Raw genomic sequence first — 19,570 nt, forward strand, 5'->3', positions numbered from 1 at the left:
TTCCATCTTGTGGAGACAGCTCATTAGAGCCAGATTTTTGTCATTTTTACTATGTGATAATGAATGAAAGACCCAGAGTTACAAATAAGAGATATAATAGTCACCCCTTTTCTTATTCCCTTCTGCTTGCATTATTTGTATTATCCTGTTATCCTCAATATGTTGTCTTTATAGGAATCACTTAGAATTCTATTTCCATTTTTTTGAGTGCTTATTTGGTTAAAACCAGATAAAATAACCAGTAAATATACCTAGCATTAACTTGAGGTACACAGAAGGTGAATAAATATTCGTTGCAAATATCCCACTGCTCAGTTAAGCCACTTCATGTATCATTTTAACCTATGGCTCCAAGGAGGACTCTATCAATCTTGAATCAAAAGAGAATACAACCAAACTCAAACTTACCAACCAGCTAAACAACCTTGAAAATAATTAATTTAATTAATAAATATAAATGCATAAATTATATATATATATAAACATAAACTACTAATTTTAAAACATAAAGAATTAAATATAATTATATTCATTGTTGATAGTAGTGTATTTTAGGTATTAGGGTGCTATTAAATCCTTTTTCTTAAAGGTGCATATCTCCCTAGCTTAGAGGTAGAGGAAAGAGAGTAAAACAGAGTGATGAGAAAGAATGAATGTTTCAATGAAATAATATTCAGCTGTTACTCCTTCTAAGATTCTCATCTGATTATTCTTATATAGTTTCTCCTTAATTACTTTAGTGATACAGTGTTGGGGTTATAGATATAAGCCAGTGTTGTAGCATGTGCTGAAATTGTTTGAGGCTTTGGGTTCAAGCCCCAATACCAAAATAAGTAAATGAATGAAATAAAACCAAGAACAAATCAGATAATATTTGACGAAGTAAAAGAATGTGTCTAGAAAGAGATAACTGTATGAGATGTGAAAACATGAAAAAAATGTGGTTTACAATTATAACTTAATTGAAAAGTATTTTAAGTTTGGTTAATTATTTAGACTTCATCATTTTTTAATACATTCCTCATATATTGTGGATACATTAAACAAGAATGAAATATGCTTAAAATTGTCTTTGCCTTATTTTCTATTGAAAGAACTCGGTTTAAAGTAGTTTCATATTCAGTTATGTTGTTTAAATACTGAGTTATAAGTATAGTTATATTTGCTTTTGTTATTTATTATAAAGCTGGAGTTAATGATTTGGAAGTATCAGCTGCATAACTAGTGGTATGTTTTTTATTTCAGTAAAAATGAAATGAGTCATTATAAACTCTTCTGTTCATATGTAATGGGACCCATTCCTCACCAAAATAGGCAGCCATTTCATAAGTGAAAAAACTGGTGATGATTCTAAGGTAACTTACAGTATTTAAAGAAAGGCAAATGGTGGGATCTAGATCATCCTGAGTGTGGTATCCCAGAAACAGAAAGACACACATGGTATTAGACATATAATATAGGTTAAATATACTAAAATCTGTATGCCCAAAGAAGCTAAGCAAGAAGGAGTACCCTGGGTAAGATGATTAATCCTCACTCAGAAAGGCAAATGAGATGGACACTGGAAGAAGGAGAAAACAGGAAACAGGACAGTGGGCCTCTGAAAGACTCTACCTAGCACTGTATCAAAGCAGATGCTGAGGCTCACAGTCAAAATTTGGGCAGAGTGCAGGGAATCTTATGAAAGAAGGAGGGATAGAAAAACCTGGAGGGGACAGGAGCTCCACAAGGAGACCAACAGAACCAAGAAATCTGGGCACAGGACTCTTTTCTGAGACTGATACTCCAACCAAGGACCTTGCATGGAGATAACCTAGAACCACAGCTCAGATGTAACCCATGGCAGCTCAGTCTCCAAGTGGGTACCCTAGTAAGGGGAACAGGGACTGTCTCTGACGTGAACTCAGTGGCTGGCTCTTTGATCACCTCTCCCTGAGTGGGGAGCATCCTTGCCAGGCCACAGAGCAAGACAATGCAATCAGTCCTGATGAGACCTGATAGGCTAAGATTAGATGGAAAGGAAGGAGGACCTCCCCTATCAGTAGACTTGGAGAGGGGCATGGGAGGATATGAGGGAGGAAGGGTGGGATTGGGGGGGGAAGAGGGAGAGAGCTACAGCTGGGATACAAGTGAATAAACTGTAATTAACATAAAAAATAAAAATTTAAATTGAAAACTTTAAGTTTCCAAAGTTTTGCTCCATAAAAGCAAGAATCAAGGCTCAAAAATTATTCAGTATGTGTTCTCTGTATTCCAGGGACCAGTGTCTTTTTTTGCAAGGATTATAGAGCTAAATTCTTGCCTTCAGTTATCTTAGAACAGTGTTTCTCAACCTTTGGGTTCTGATTGGGAGTTGTGTATCAGATATCCTGCATTTGAGATATTTATATTATCATTCATAACAGTAGCAAAATTATATTTTTGAAGTAACAGTGAAAATAACATTGTGGTTTGGGATTACCATAACATGAGGCAATTTATTAAATTTTCTTAGCATTGGGAAGATTGAGAACCAGTACTTTAGAGTTTTATGGAGATAGTTCTAGGACAGGGTATTAATATAAATAAGTTTAATATGGAAGAACAGGATGAGTTTTCATTTCTGAATGGTAGAAACTCTTGTATAAAGCTTAGTTAGATGAGCATTGTTTTAAAGTGTATGAATTGGTTGGATGTGGATTTAGTGGGAGGCAGCCTCTCACAGATCGAGAAGTGGCAGAGAGAACAGCATCATGTACAAAATAGTAGGAAAGTATGAAAACATATTACATTTAACAGTCACCAAATCATAAAATCCAATTTCAAGATGAAAGAGAAACCTCGAAATATTTGAAAGTGGGAGAGATAGATGTTATCTGAACATAAATTGTAGCTGGTATGGATATTTTAGCCTGAGAAAATGCAGACTTCAAAAAATATTTGCATGGTTCTTAAATTTATTTTCCTCAGTCTAGCTACCATCCTTTTTAGTTTGACACTTAACAATATTTGCTTAAATGCTTTAGTATCTGACATTTCTGAGCATGAGAATAATAATACTTATTCTTGATTTTTAAATGTAGATTAAGTATTAAAATATTTTAGTTTGCTCTTCAATCAGGAGAGTTTCAATAATGGGCTCCAGATGGCATTATAGGAATTGCTTGCACAGCCAGGTAGTTAAATATAGTCTGATTAAGGAGCTGTTGCCCCTCTAGAACCAATTGGTCTAAGTAAAAAAATATGTGGCTGCTGCCATCAATTGCTTATCTATATCATCTCTGTTGCTCCACCACACACTCCCACCCCACATACCAGCAATGTGGATGGCATGTTCAAGGCCTGTTCATTCATATAGTTTATTTCTGAGTCTATACCTTTTATAACAGTATTTTATTGGTATAGACTAAGCCACATGTCTATAATTAGATTATATGTAAGGGAAGTAGACAAATGCAGTTTTTATCTACTCATTTTTTTTTAAGTGAAACTGACAATGTGAGGATACATTAAACTGCAGAAAGCATGTTTAAATTACATCAGGCAGCCAAAAATGACAGTTGACCACTGGAATATTTTAAGTAGTCTCCTTGCTGTTAGGTTTCTCTCATTCTTTATAACTCAAATCCAGGCTAAATCTTTACTGACCTTATCATATATCCTGTTTTCAAAGGATCTTATACATATCTCCATTAAAATTATTAGAACCTTTTAGATAATGAATTATTCATGTTTGTTTAGTCAACAAACTTATGTAGCATTTACTAAGCATTTACTAAGGGTCAGGCATTGCTTCATAAATAATAGCATTTAATTTGAATATAAAAGCAGTTTCTCAACTTTACAGTCTTAACAGTCTAGCACAGTTCTGGAAGTATATTATTATTATATATCCAGTAAATAGGTGATTCCAATTTTAGAATTAAAAAAGGCATAAAAGGCTTTCAGAGGCCCTCTGTGGTAGGTTCCTAGGTTGTTTCCTGTTTTCTTCTTCTTCTGATGTTTATCCTCTTTGCCTTTCCGGATAGGGATTGGACATTTTAGTTAGGGTCCTCTCTCTTGCTTAGTTTCTTTAGATGCACAGGTTTTAGTGGGTTTGTCCTATGTTGTATGTCTATATGAGTGAGTATATACCATGTGTGTCTTTTTGCTTCTGGGACAACTCACTCAGGATGATCCTTTCCAGATCCCACCATTTACCTGCAAATTTCATGATTTCCTTATTTTTCATTGCTGAATAATATTCCATTGTGTAGATGTACCACAATTTCTGCATCCATTCTTCAGTTGAGGGGCATCTGGGTTGTTTCCAGCTTCTGGCTATTACAAATAAAGCTGCTACAAACATGGTTGAGCAAATGTCCTTTTTGTGTACTTGAGCCTCTTTTGGATATATGCCCAGTAGTGGTATGGCTGGATCTTGAGGAAGCGCTATTCCTAGTTGTCTGAGAAAGCCCCTTCAGACTATCAAAGCAGATGCTGAGCCTGATGGGCAACTGTTGGGCAGGTGAACGGAATTTTAGGTAAGAACTGGGAAATAGTAAGAGCTGGAGAGGACAGGGTCTCCACAAGGAGAGCAACAGAACAAGAAAATTTGAACACAGGGAACTTCCCAGAGACTCATACTCCAACCAAGGACTATTCATGGAGATAACCCAGAACCCCTGCACAGATGTAGCCCAGGGCAGTTCAGAGTCCAATTGGGTTACATAGTAATGTGAAGAGGGACTGCCTCTGACATAATCTGACTGGCCTGCTCTTTGATCACCTTCCTCTGGGGGGGGTGCAGCCTTACCAGGCCATAGTAGAGGACAATGCAGCCACTTTTGATGTGAACTGATAGACTAAGATCAGAAAGGAGAGGACCTCCCTTATCAGTGGACTTGGGGAGTGGCATGCAAGCAGAGGGAGGAGGGAGGGTGGGACTGGGAGGGGAGGAGGGAGGGGCTTATGGGGGGATGCAGAATGAATAAAGTGTAATTGATGAAAAATTAAAAAAAGGCATAAAAGGTACACAATCTTTCAACTTTAATATAGTATTAATATTTTTCTGTATATATTTCATGTCCAGTTCTATAAGGAAAAAAAACTTAGCAATAAATAAGGTGCTCACAGATGGGGAGGTAGTGAGGGAGTTCTCTGCCAGCTGAACTAGTAGGAGGGGAATATTTGGTAGGAGTAAAGGGATTCACAAGAACTGACTTAGGGATAAGAAATGGCAGAGGAAGGATAACATGGTAAAGTCTATTTTATACATGCGTGAAGTATCACAATGAAGCATTTGTATAGTTGATACAGGTTTTACATATATATGTATGAACAAAAATTACAAATCCATAAGTAGGGTCGTTTTTCATTCACTAACAAAATAAGCTTAGCTGTTCCTCTGAAAGTTAAAAAAACCTGCACTCTGTCCAAAGTTTGGCTATGAGTCTCTGTGCAGGAAACCTAATGGAAGAAGAAGGAGATAGAAAGACCTAGAAAGGACAAGAACTCTACAAAGATACCAACAGAGCCAAAATGCCTGGGCCCAGGGGCCCCTGCAGAGGCAAGACTATAACCAAGTACCATATATGAAGAGAACCTAGACTCCCTGCTCACGTGAAGCCCATGGTCTGCTCAGTTTCCAAGTGGGTTCCCTAGTAAAGGGAACAGGGTCTGTCTCTGACATGAACTCAGTGGTCAACTCTTTGATCATCTCTCCCTGGGGGGTGCAGCCTTGCCAGGCCACAGAGGAAGGTGATGCAGCCAGTCCTGATGAGACTTGATAGGGTAGGGTCAGATAGAAGGGGAGAAGGACCTCCCTATCAGTGGAATAGGGAAGGGGTATAGGGGTAGAGAGGGTGGGTGGGAATGGGAATAGATGGAGGGAGCTACAAGCTGGGATACAAAGGGAATAAATGCAGCCAATCAATCAATAAAAAAAGTTAGAAAAAACTTCAGTTCTTTAAGTTCTTGCATCAGTGCACTCATATCACTACTTTAGGAAATTATATATATGTACTTTTATATATTTTGAATATGCATTAGAATATCAAGCACAATACTGAACTATATATATTCAGCTATATTTCTTTTTTTTCTTTATAATATATGGCAACTTTCAGAAACTTTTTCTTTAGTGCATATGTATATGTGTATGCATATCCTGTTAAATTTGTTTGTTATATTGGTTTTCATGGATAACAGTGGTCCTTGGGAGCATGGGTCAAAGAGTAATTATGTGTGTGCATGTCTGCATGTGAGTGTGTGTGTGTGTGTGTTTGCTATAGAGGTAAATGAATATCTTTTCCAGGACATTATATTATTTATCTGTTTTAAACCACCGAAGTGTTTTATAGCCTAAAAATATTTTTTTTTTAGCTAGGTAAATTATAAATCACAAATACGTGTGAAATATATACAAAATTATGATATCTCAATTGTTAATAGTGAATTATCCAAAAAATAAATTTGTTGTTAAATATTAATTACATTAATCACTTTTGAAGCACTTAATTAGTAATTCATCCATTCTCACAGTAAATGTTCTTTCTAACAGGAGGATATGAATCTTAATGAAGAAAAGAAGGCTCCTTTGCGAAACAAGGATTTTTCTACCAAGCGTGAGATGGTTGTCCAATATATTTCTGCTACTGCCAAATCTGTAAGTAAGAACACTTTCCAGGCACCAACAGAATGAGGTTAGCTGTTTGCTTGAAATTTAAAAAAAACGTAGCTCTTTAAATTCCTTCCTCAGTGTACTCATATTACCAATTTAGGGAACGATATCTATGTATCTATGCATCTATGTATCTATCTATATGCACTTTCACGTATTTTGCATATCTATCTCAGTACTGAACTATTCATTAGACAGGAGAGATCCATTATTATAAACACAAGATCAATATGGAAGTCTCTTGACGAAATTCATTGAATTTGAGTGCAAAGGTTTTATGCACTTAATAAAACTTGGCAGTGTTTTACTAGTATTCATTTACTATATAGATTGTTACATGAAATTTTCAGACTATAAGTGAGAAAACAGAACAGCTACCTTTAATTAAGTTTGCATTGAAGCATGTAATTTTTTGGAATGTTACTCATATTTGGTTTTGTTTTGAATGAAAACTGTGTAAGCTGCCTCATAATAGATGTGGTAAAGCTCACCTTAATGTAAAAGAAAGCACACACCAAGACCTTTAGTCAAGTTTGTATGAATTTCAAAACCTAAATGTATGAATTCATTGAAAGAATTTGTCAACAAAAAAACCTTATTGCTATGATAGATTTCTTTTTGTTTTAATAGATTTAAAATACTTGTTATTATGGTTCTAATATTCTTTGAAAAGTAGCCTTCAGGTTTGAATTAATTTTTGTAGGAAAAAAAGTTAATTTTGATCTGACAAAACCTATATTTTGTATTTCTGAAAAGAGCTTTACATGGCCAGATTTCATAAAATCACCATATGTATCTGTGTATATACATATATTTATACATATACATATATAATTTATATGTAGGTATATGAGTATATTATATATTGATATTAATATACATGCATTTAACACAAAGTATTAAACCATTGAATACTGAAGAAAACATTCTTTACTATAAAAGTGTATTCTAACATTTGGCTATTTCATTCATACTTTTTAGTACACTAAATCTAGTAGCAACTACTCAATTTTACAATTGTATTGATTCTATCTTGTACTTTAGGCAAGCTAAATCAGAGTGCTGAGCTATTTAAACATAATGCATTACAGCTCTGCCAGAGCAGAGCAGAATGACAGCATGTTTTTTAATTTGGTTCTGGTATCCAAAGGTAGAAACATGTTTCAAGCGATAAGTGAAATTTGCCATGAGAATCATTTTCAATAGAATTAGGGCTTTTACTCTGAAATTCTGATGAATCTCTTCTCATTTTTTCACTCAAGTCATTGTTCCCAATAAGAAGCTTTAGGAAGTGCAAGGCATTCAGTGTTGTTTTTCAAATGCCTAAAGGCAACTTTACCAGCAAATCTATATAACTAGATTTTAGTACAAAGTAGAGATAATATATGACTAATCATGTGATGTTTTAATGATGGGATTTGTTAGTATCTCTGGCTTATGTGTTGGTGTTGTTTGAGTAAGTGAAACAAACTATAATGAAGATTATATGATGTTCTCATTCCTTGACCTTTGGATAATTACTTATTATCTATGTACAACATATTTTAATTTTAAATCATACTCTGTTCTCTTCAACTGATGAAAACTATGTCCACTTTCAAATCTTATGTTCATTTTCATATAGAGATGAAAGAATATTTGGCTGAGGCTGAAGCTTAGCAGTAAGTGCACCTGCCTAACCTATTAAAGCTTTAGATTTCATCTCTAGCACTGGAGAAAGAGGGGGAAGTAGAGATCTATGGAGAAAGGAAAGTGGCTAGCTAGGAGCTTATTTTAACTGCTTTGTTCAAATGATAGAAATGGAGTATTTCTTTTAAGACATCAAATTTTTCCCTTTTTAAGTAGCTGCAACATTAGTTCTACTGTTTAGATGGCTCTTATTTGACTCATTCATTATACCTGTTAGGTCTTCTTTCATAAGGCTTCCAAGATTAGAGATTTTTGTGTGCTTTTGTTTTTTTGTCTATTATTTTTTTCATGAGTGAAATATTTTGATGGAGGCTGACAAGCATGTTTTGAAGTTTTCTCACCTTGGAGAGACATTAATTAGTACTATTTTTTATCATTAAAATAATGAAAATTGTTTATATAATTTCCTTTTAAAGATAAAAGGGATGCCATTCACTGAATAACAATATTCAGTACAAAACAATGCTTTTACCTGTTCATCATCATGACAGTCAGTTTTGCACTAATTATCACTGATTTTGTGGCTGTTGGACTATATGAAGTTTAGGGTCCTGCCCTGCTGTCTGGCTTTCAGTAGGTGATAAATATGCTTAGCCTGACTTGTACTTTTTTTTTCTTTTTCATTATATTGATATACTCAGTAAAGATGTTTCCTCATTTAATGCTGATATGATAGTACCTATCATGTTATATAAAGGCTTCGTAGGTAATCAGTGTTCTCATCTGAAAGTAAAACCAATTTTAAAGTGGAAGAATGTTCCATAGTCACATGTAAGATATGGGAGGACTATAGTTAAATTTTAGTGTAAATTTTGTTTTCTCCTTTAACTGCATTTGTTCTTTTATATGGAAGGTAAACAATGAAAAAGTGAGCTCAGTGGGAAATAGCCATTACGTTCCTGGGAAACACTGTTAAAAGATGATGAAGCAATACACAAATTTATGTCAGAACTTGTTTCTAAGACTAACAAGTCCAGTTTTGCATCATTAATTTTGTTACAGTTACTATCAGATTAAGGTAACCACAAGTTGATGTTGTAAAACTACTGTTTGGTCTTCTCCACACACTTAATGTATTAATATACATTATTCAATAATAGATACTTGTGTGAATACTAAAGGAATAGTAGATTAAGTAACTCGGTGATGAGTGAACTTTAAATAGGTATGTGGAGAACCTTGTTTGCATTCATTACTCTGGGAGCCAAATGCATGTTATTATAGGAGGTGTGGTGCTAGACCTGACCTAAGGGAATTGGCATGTGTGGATTATTTAGTTACAAATAACAAAGAAGGTTTTATAGTTTCAAAGTGCTATTACAGAAATCAAAAACAGGCTGTAATAGTATTGTTACAGCTAGCCCCCTGATTCATAATACAAGAGGCACACTGTGCTCCTGGTGTTTTAGAGACAATCTTGCAGTACACAACTATTTCTATAGATTTGTGGACTTAACCAATATAAGAAGTAATTGAAAGTTGTAGAATACATGTCAGTATGTATGTATGCATTTATTGTTACTACATTTTGCCATCATCAGATATTTTTCCTTGGTCCTTTTCATCCATGTGTTGGATATGGTGAAAGAGTTGAGCTTAGATATGACCAAATCATTTTCTTTTTGCTTCTCTTTACTAATCAATCTAATATATGTCTGTATGCGCTTTAGTTAAATGAAATAATATTGCAATCAAAATGAATCATTAAGCAGGCCTTCAATGGGTCACATTTTAGTTGTTTCATGGACTACCAACCTATCTTAAGACAGAGACTTGTTTTATTTTTCTTTTTGGTCTCATGTTGTACTAACGAAACAAGGGACAGATATAACCTCTGTCTTATTTGGTGGGCTGAAATAATTTAGGTCAATAGCATATCTTTCATTTCAGAAGACCGATAGTTGTAGTACTAGAGAAACTTTTGTTTGTCTAAATAATTGTTACTTGTAAACAGTGTGTTGAATGAATTTTTAAGACACTTGCTTCTCTTTTTGGAGACATGGATTCCTCTGTAATCATTTAATTGAAAGCTGCCATTATCTTTTTGTATCTTATGGTATCTTACTTAGCCTAGTGGGCATTCAGTTAAATTTGATATTTGTTTGAAAAGCACTAGCTGAAAAATACAACACATCTTGATAATAACTGTTATCAGATGAATGGTGTTCAATGGTGAATTAGCTCTTTTTGGTACCCTGCTTGATACTCATTTGTGGGAATTGGATAACAGTGGTTTGACTTATATTTGGATTTTGGCATAGATTATGTTTATGTTGAGATTTTTAAACAGAATCCTGCCTTTCAGAAATTGTCTTATCTCTGGAAATTTCTGAACTCTTTCTTTGGTATTAATATAAGCATTTTTATAGTACATTGTTTGTTCTCACATGATATATAAAAGTGATTTCATACTTGGAACACATGATTTAGAAAAGGATAATAATGAATTTGTCTTATAATTTAAAGGTTTAAGTTAAAACAAGGTTGCACATTTTAAATTTATAACAATATAAAATGTTACAGCTTTAAATGAAAGTTTACCTCTGAACATGATACATGACTTTAAATGCAACATTTGTATTTTAAAAATAACTTACTTCAACTGTATGCTTACCCTAGCTAGGAAAGAAAACAAAAGCAATATTTGGAAAAAATTTCTCCTGATAATTTCTTTGAGGGCTTGTCTACAGGAAAAATTTCTAAGTGTATATTACAGTTCCATTTAATATTTAGTTTGTAGTAGATGAAAAACCTATTAGAATGCAGATTTAAAAATATCCAAATCACAATTATTGTTTCTCTCTATTCTTTAGAATATAGATTTTGAAATGTGGCACCCATTAATATTGGTATTTTGTTTTAACATCAAGATCTGAAGCATTAAATGTGTTAATAGAGTAGGCCAGTCACTAATTTATTAAGCACATAACTTCTCTGAACACTTCTGATTACTAATATTATTGCTGTTTGTTTTTGTTTTTGTTTTTGTTTTTTTCACACCATAACCATTCTCTGTTGACAACTTCATGCAGATAGTTGGAAGTAAAGTTACGGTAAGTACAAAAGATATGTTTTACCCTTAGCACTGTATTTGTGTTTTGTGGATTTAAAATTTTTGCATGCAATATTTAAGGTTTGGTTTTTCATTTACTGTATATTCTTCAGAGTGTTAAGATGAATATTGAGATCAAGTGATTAAAATTTTGTCATGTTAAGTAGTTTCTTACATTTTTGTAGTAAGGTTTAGAACTAGAATATGTCCAGGTTTTCTTAGAAGTGTATTTTTTTATCTTCACCCCATCCCTTGGTAATTACACCTGTGTCAATTTAGATAACACAGATGAAATTGTGTGCTTTATGTCACTTTCTCAGGATGGGGGTGGTGTGTTCCTAAAGCATTATACTTTTGTTTACACAAATTATTATTATGAAGTTTTTCTTTTATTATGGTGTCATATATAAATGAAAGTAACTGAGGCTATACAGTTAGGAGACCGGAAGACCTGTTTTTTGTTGGATGGTTTGAATTGGCTCTGAATTTTGGGGTGTAATTTTTCCCTAGACTTTAGATATTATGTGGATCAGTTGAAGTCATCAACTTATGTTTTAAAGTTCTTTATGAACTACCACTTAAAGATTTTACACTTAAGTTATTGCACTTAAAAGAGACCCATGTAGCAAGCCAGACATTGCATGCATTGTAATTCAGAGTTGTTTGTAATACTTTCTTCTTTTCTTTTATTAAATTTATTTTATTTTTTAAATTTTTATTAATTACAGTTTATTTACTTTGTTTCCCACCTGTAGCTCCTGCTGTCTTCCCCTCCTAATCCTACCCTCCCTCCCTCTTCTCCACCCATGCCCCTCCCCCAGTCCACTGATAGGGGAGGTCCTCCTCCACTTCCTTCTGAACCTAGTCTATCAGGTCTCATGAGGAGTGGCTGCATTGTCTTCCTCTGTGGCCTGGTAAGGCTTCTCTCCCCTCAGGGAGTGGTGATCAAAGGGCAGGCCAATCAGGTCATGTCAGAGACAGTCCCAGTTCCCATTACTAGGGAACCCCTTGGACACTGAAATGCCATAGGCTACATCTGTGCAGGGGCTCCAGGTTATCTTCATGAGTGGTCCTTGGTTGAAGTATCAGTCTCAGAAAAGACCCCTGTGCCCAGATTTCTTGGTTCTCTTTTTCTCCTTGCAGAGCTCCTGTCCTCTCCAGGTCTTTCTATCTCCCCCATCTTTTATAAGATTCCCTGCACTCTGCCCAAAGTTCGGCTGTGAGCCTCAGCATCTGCTTTCATACCTTGCTGGGTAGACTCTTTCAGTGGCCCTCCATGGTAGGCTCTTGTTCAGTTTTCTCCCTCTTCCAGTGTTCGACCCATTTGCTTTTCTGAGTGAGGACTGATTATTCTATTCAGGATCCTCCTTTTTGCTAGCTTTTTACATGTACACATTTTAGTTTGCTTATCCTATATTTTATGTCTAATATCTACTTATAAGTGAGTATATACCATGTGTGTCTCTCTGCTTCTGGGATATCACAATCAGGATGATCTTTTCTAGTTCTCATCATTTGCCTGCCAATTTTATGATTTCCTTGTTTTTAATTGTTGAGTAGCATTCCATTGTGTAAATGTACTACAATTTCTGTATCCATTCCTTCGTTGAGGGACATCTGTGTTGTTTCCAGATACTGGCTGTTATGAATAAAGCTGCTTCAAACATGGTTGAACAAATGTCCTTATATTGTACTTGAGCATATTTTGGGTATATGCCTAGGAGTGGTATAGCTGAATCTTGAGGAAGCACCATTCCTAATTGTTTGAGAAAGTGCCAGATTGATTTCCAGGTTGTACCAGTTTAAATTCCCACCAGTAATGGGGGAGGGTTCCCCTTTCTCCATATCCTCACCAGCATGTGTTGTCACTTGAGATTTTGAACTTAGTCATTCTGATGGGTGAAAGGTGAAATCTCATTGTTGTTTTGATTTGCATTTCCCTGGTTTCTGGAGTATTCTTCAGGAAGATGAGTGAGGTCCACTGGTTTGAGAACGGATGTTGGTGTTTCAGCTGTAGTTAAGGGAGGAAGGTAGCAGGTGCATGTTCAGAAGTGCGGGAGAGCAAGAGCTGGTGTGAGGGTGGAAGTGTGCCTTGAAGGAAAGGGTGCTAGAGCTGGAAGATGCCTTGAATGTGGGGCTTAAGCCCAGGAGGGGGAGTGGGTGCTGGCATTGTTCATGGGTATATTGTGCATGTGCAGGTGTCCTGAGTACCTCAGTGGCCTATGGGCTTGTCCTCCTGGTATTCAGATCTGTCTGGGCTCCAGGAATTGTTTGCCTGGACTCAGCTGGTAGATCCAGATAACAGGAGCTTCAATACTGAGAACACTGTCCCAAGAATCCCTATGTTGCCCACAGTGGGTATTTTGTTGGGAGGTATCCTATGTCTGGCTGATAGTGTACATGCAACCTGGCTCTGGGGTTCTGCATGCACTCACTTGAAAGCACACTCACTTGCTAGCATGACTAATTAGAAAGCACAGGGGTTCCCCCTGTTCTCTATTGAGAGTGCAGGAGATCTGTAAGCTTAGTGGTTTCCACTGTTTGTCTGCTGGGCAGGGAGACCCTTACTTTATTAGCCACTTCTGTTGTCTCAATCAGGGAGCATGGGTGTGGCAGACCTGGGAAGCTGGTACAGCTGCCTGCTGGGAGGCCATGGTTAACCTGTACAGTAGCCTGCAGACCTGGGAGACTCCTACAGCAGCCCTCTGAGAGGCCCTTACAACCACCCGCCATTGCAGCAGAACTGGGGGACTTGTACAGTTACCTGCTTGGAGGTCCTGGGAAGCCTGTATAGCAGCCAGCAGACCTGGGAGGCCCTTACATCAGTCAGCTGCTGTGGAACTGGGAGGTCTGCCTCTGATGTTTCAGTTAGTGAGCGGGGGGGGGGGGGGTCAGTGTTTGGAGCAGTAGGTATTCCTCAGCTGAGGAGAGAGGGATGCCCATGCTTGGGTTAAGGGGAAGTGCAGAGGTAATGAATATTTACTGCTCGTGGTCTCTGTAGAAGTCTGCATGTGACCTGGATCCAAATGGTCTCTGCTCATGGGTTTGTCCCTCCTGCCCGGGAAGCCTCAACGTGGATGTTCTGGCTTCAGTTGCTCCTCTACTCACCTATTTCAGAGTTTTGGATCCTGTGCCTCTCAGATATGGTGTGTGCTGTTTGCCACCATCTTGGATCTCCCCCGTAATTACTTTTGTTCCTTTAGTATGTATCAATTATTTGGAGAATAGAATATGAAACATCTTTAAAGTTATAGGGAAATGATGTGTTTAGCATAGAGAATGTGTTTAATGCTGTTAAGATTATCTTCTTTTACCTCCTTTCCTCTCTCTCCTTGGGAGGTGTTGAATATGTTTTCAGAACATGTTACTTTCCTCCTTAAAAGCTTCAAATAGCTCCCAATTTCCTTTGTAATCTCATCTCTTCTTCCTTAAAATATTACATTGATTTATATGTGTACATGTACATGTCAGGGCATATGTGTATAAGTCAGAGGACATCTTGCACAAGTCAGTTATTTCCTTCTACCGTAAGGATTTAAATCAGGTTGTCAGGGTTGAGGCCAGTAACTTTACCTACTAAGCCATCTCTCTGATCTTATGATTCCTGTAAAAAAGTCATCTTTAGCTGTCTTCATGCCTTTATCTATACACTTGACAGTACCTAAAGACACTTTTCTTGAGTCCTTATAAATCAAATATACACTAGCTTTAAACTAGAACACTTTTCTCTTCTTTGCTGGTCCCACAAGTACCTATGTATTCATTTTTATTAACTTTCATGTTGCTGGAGAAGCTGTCCTCGGTAACTCCTTCTATCTCATAGCAACATGTCTTTCACATTTTAGAATACAACTCTTATTTGTCTTCTTTTGCCAATCAATACAGCTTTTGCTTTCAAGAAACTGGGTCTAAAGGGGAAGAAGACATGACAAAAGATAGGTGTATAGAACACAGAGAGGGCCCAAAGAGGCTATATTGTTAGTATTGCAAAGTGAAAGACTAACAAGTGTGCATGGGTTCCAGTGTGTTTTAAAAGCCAATGTTATAAGTGCCATGTATAGAATCAGAGTATAACTTGTTTCTTAGACATTTTCTGATATCTCATCTGCTTCTCCCAATTGAATTGACAAGTTATGCATCAAAGAAAATACACTATAGAAATCCCTTCTACAGGAAAGGAGGAAGGTTTAATTTAGAGGTAGGCAGGATACATTATGGAAATCTTTTTGTACTTATTTTATTTTGCAGTGAAAGAGATGAACAAACAATGTATAAAATCACCCCAGTTAAAAAATATCTACAAAAGGGCTTATGTGTCATGGACTCATTAATCTTCAATAGGTGGGAGGAATTTTTTTGCTAGTAAAATTGGTAGGTTGAAATTTCATAGAGCTGCCTACGGTAGTCGAGTTCACAAATAATAATAATAATAATAATAATAAATGCTGTGGTTACTTAGAGATTTTAATGTTAAAAAATGAGTTCTGGAGAGAAAGTGAACTTAGAAACATGGAATATATAAGGAAGTAGGTTTGCATGGCCTTTTCCCTTTTGTTTCTCTAGTAATTTTTTTAAACATTACTGTTGTATTTCATTTTTCATATTTATAAATTTTACTTTAAAGAGCAAGCCTGAAAGCTGTCCATTATTAGGAAAGAATTACACTTCATCTCCAGGTCATATGGATCTTGGCTTTGTGAATATTCTGACCATATTCACTTCACAGATTTTGTATGAAGTCTTTCTTAATTTTGATTCCCTAAACCACCTTCTATCTCCACCTGATACCTTACCAGAATACCTGTAGCTCTTTCTTTTTAACATGTTGTTCCTTACTCTATGTCAGGCTCTTTGACCTCCCCACCCTCCAAGGGAGGAGAAGTCCTGCTAGGCCACAGAGGAGGACTTTACAGCCAGTCCTAAAGATACCTGATAAAACAGGGTCAGATGAAAGGGGAGGAGGTACTCCCTAATCAGTGGACTTGGAAAGGGGCAGGGAGGAGATGAGGGAGAGAAGGATTGGGAGGGAATGAGGGAGCGGGATACAGCTGGGATACAGAGTTAATAAAATGTAACTAATAATAAAAAATAAAAAACAAACAAAAAACATGTCGTTCCTTCCAGTTTGGTAATTTCTATTACCAAATCCCAAAGGACTTTTTAGAACGACATTTCTATTTTACTTTAGAGTAATTTATATACTTGAGAAATAAACCTCTGTCATTGTTTGGGTTTGTCTTTCTGTCCATAGGACAGATTTTATATATATAATTCATTATATATCCTGATTGAAGCACCCTCCCTCAACTCCTCCCAGTACTACCCTCACTCCCTCTTCCTTCCTATCCCTTTCCCCTACTTCACTGAAAACAGGAGTTCTCCACCATTGCCATCTGCCCATAGCTTATGAAGTCTTATCAGGACTACCTGGATTCTCTACCTCTATGGCCTGGCAAGGCCTCATCACCAGGGTTGAGTGATAGAAGAGTAGGCAACCAAGTTCATGACAATGGAAGCCCTTGCTCTCTTTACTCAGGGACCCACATGGAGACTGAGCTGCCAATAGACTTCATCTGAGAAGGGGTCTAGGTCCTCTCCATGCATAGTCTTTGGTTGGTTCATCAGTTTCTGCAGAATAACCTGGACTCAGAATTTTTAGCTTTGTTGGTCTCCTTGTGGGGCTCCAGTCATCTCTGTGTTCTTCTGTTGCCCCCTGATTCCATAAGACTCCTTGTGCTTTGCCCAAAGTTGGTCCGAGAATCTCAGAATCTGCTTTAATCCCCTGTAGGGTAGAGCCTTTCAGAGGATACTCTATAGTAGGCTCCCATCCTGTTTCCTCTCTTCCACTCTTTCTGGTGTCTATCCCATTTGCTATTCTGAATGAGATTTAGGTATCTTCCCTAAGGTCCTCCTTAGTGTTTAGATTCTTTAGGTCTGTAGATTTCAGTATGGTTATCCTATATTGTACAGCTAATAGCTGCTTATAAGTGATTGTATACCATGATGTCTTTATGTTTCTGAGTTACATTACTCAGCATGTTCTTTCTAGTTCCACATCCATTTGCCTGCAAATTTCATGATTTCCTTGTTTTTAACATCTGAGTAGCATTCTATTGTGGAAATGTACCACAATTTCTTTATCCATCCCTCTGTTGAGAGAGATCTAGGCTGTTTCTAGATTCTGACAATTACAAATAAAGCTGCTATGAGCATAGTTAAACAAATTCTTGTTAAGTGGTATGATATTTTTCGGGTATATGTCCAGGAGTGGTGTAACTGGATCTTGAGGTAATGCTATTTCCAATTTTCTGAGAAAGGAACAGAATGATTTCCAAAGTGGTTGTGCAAGTTTGCACTCCCACCAGCAATGGAGGGAATGTGTAGGAATTGTATAGCAGGATCTTGAGGTAGCACTCTTCTTAATTTTCTGAGAAAGTGCCAGATTGATTTCCCAAGTGTTTTTACAAGGTTACATTTTCACCAGCAATTGAGGAAGGTTTCCCTTTCTCTGCAACATCTCCAAAATGCATCATCCTTTTAGTTTTTCATCTTAGGCATTCTGATAGGTGTTACATGGAATGTCAGGTTTGTTATTATTTGCATTTCCCTAATGACTAAGGACATGGAACATTTCTTTAAGTGTTCCTCTATCACTTGATATCCCTCTGTTGAGAATTCTCTGTGTTTTTGTTTGTTTTTTTTTTTGTTTGTTTGTTTTTTTCAATGCAGTTTATTCAGGAACCTTGAACAATCATCTGACCCTGGGGAAAGCCAGCACCACAGCTTAAATAGCCTCTGGGTAGCCAACCCCAGCGTGCCACATGGGCAATGCTTTCGCGCCCCCCATTTTAAAATTGGATTACTTAGTTTGTTGCTTTTTAACTTTTTGAGTTCTTTATATATTCTGGATATTAGGCCTCGGTCAGATTTAGGATTGGTGAAGACCTTTTCCCAGTCTATAGGTTGTCTTTTTTTTTTTTTTTTCCTGATGACTGTGTCCTCTGCTTTACAGAAGCTTTTCAGTTTCATGAGGTGCCATTTATTGATTGTTGATGTTAGAGCCTGAGCTATTGGTATTCTGATCACGAAGTTGTTTCCTCTGTAAATGAGGTCAAGGCTCTTCTCCATTTTTCTTCTAACATGTATATGGTTTTACGTTGAAGTCTTTGATCCACTTGGAGTTTAGTTTTGTGTAGTGTGATAAGTATGGGTTTACTTGCATTTTTCTACATGTAGATATCCCGTTAGACTAACTCCATTTGTTGAAGATGCTATCTTTTTTTTTTTTTCTGTTGTATGATTTTAGCTTCTTTGTCAAAAATCAAGTATCCACAGGTGTATGGCTTAATATTTGGATCTTTGATTCATTCCATTGATCCACATGTATGTTTCTATGCCAGTACCGTGCAGTTTTTCTTCTGTAGTACAGCCTGAGATCAGAGATAGAGATACCTTCCGAAGATCTTCTGTTGTAGATGATTGTTTTAGCTATTCTCTGATTTTGTTTTTCCATATGAAATTGGGAATTGTTCTTTTAAGATTTCTAAGAAAGTGTGTTGGCAGTTTGATGGAAATTGCATTAAATCTGTTGATTGCTTTTGGTAGGATAGCCATTTTCACTATGTTAATCCATGAGCATGGGAGATTTTTCTATCTTGTAATATCTTCTTCTACTTCTTTCTTCATAGTCTTGAATTTTTTTTTTTTTCATACAGATCTTTGACTTGTTTGGTCAGAGTCACACCACGGTAATTTATGTGTGGTTTAAGTTTTATTAATGTTTCTTTTACAAATGTGGGTGCCCTAGTATTTGTGGCATAGATGTGCTGAATTGAGATGTCTTCTTTGTGGAATTTTCCTTTGATGAGTAAGAAATAACCTTCTCATCACTTTTGATTAATTTTTGTCCAAAGTCTATTTTAGGAGATATTAGAATGGCTACTTCTGCTTGCCTCTTGGTTATGTTTGCTTTGTAAACCATCTTCCAGCTCTTTACTCTTAGGTAATGTGTTTCTTTGTGACTGTGGGGTGTTTCCTGTATGGAGCAGAATGTTGGGTCCTGTTTATGCATCCATTTTGTTAGTCTGTCTCTTTTATTGGAGAGTTGTTTCCATTGATGTTAAGAGATATTAATGACCAGTCACTGGTAGATCCTTTTATTTTGATGTTGGTTGTAGTAGTGTGTTTGA

At 36.4% G+C, this 19,570-nt stretch overlaps 1 protein-coding gene across 9 annotated transcripts in view; it reads left to right on the forward strand.

Annotated features, from left to right (window-relative positions):
• Positions 1 to 19,570, forward strand: part of Diaph2 (diaphanous related formin 2) — a 980,694-nt gene that overhangs the window by 78,704 nt on the left and 882,420 nt on the right. For 7 of the 9 annotated variants that reach the window (XM_060375359.1, XM_060375356.1, XM_060375358.1 and 4 more), the window contains 2 exons: positions 6,521 to 6,625; positions 11,362 to 11,382. The exons of 1 other annotated variant lie outside the window; for it this stretch is intronic. In XM_060375359.1, coding sequence (XP_060231342.1) covers positions 6,521 to 6,625; positions 11,362 to 11,382 — 126 coding nt within the window. The remainder of the gene's footprint in view (positions 1 to 6,520; positions 6,626 to 11,361; positions 11,383 to 19,570) is intronic. One more of the 9 variants, XM_060375357.1, reaches the window with a different exon arrangement.

The sequence above is a fragment of the Meriones unguiculatus genome, chromosome X, assembly GCF_030254825.1.
Source record: "Meriones unguiculatus strain TT.TT164.6M chromosome X, Bangor_MerUng_6.1, whole genome shotgun sequence".
NCBI lineage: Eukaryota > Metazoa > Chordata > Mammalia > Rodentia > Muridae > Meriones > Meriones unguiculatus.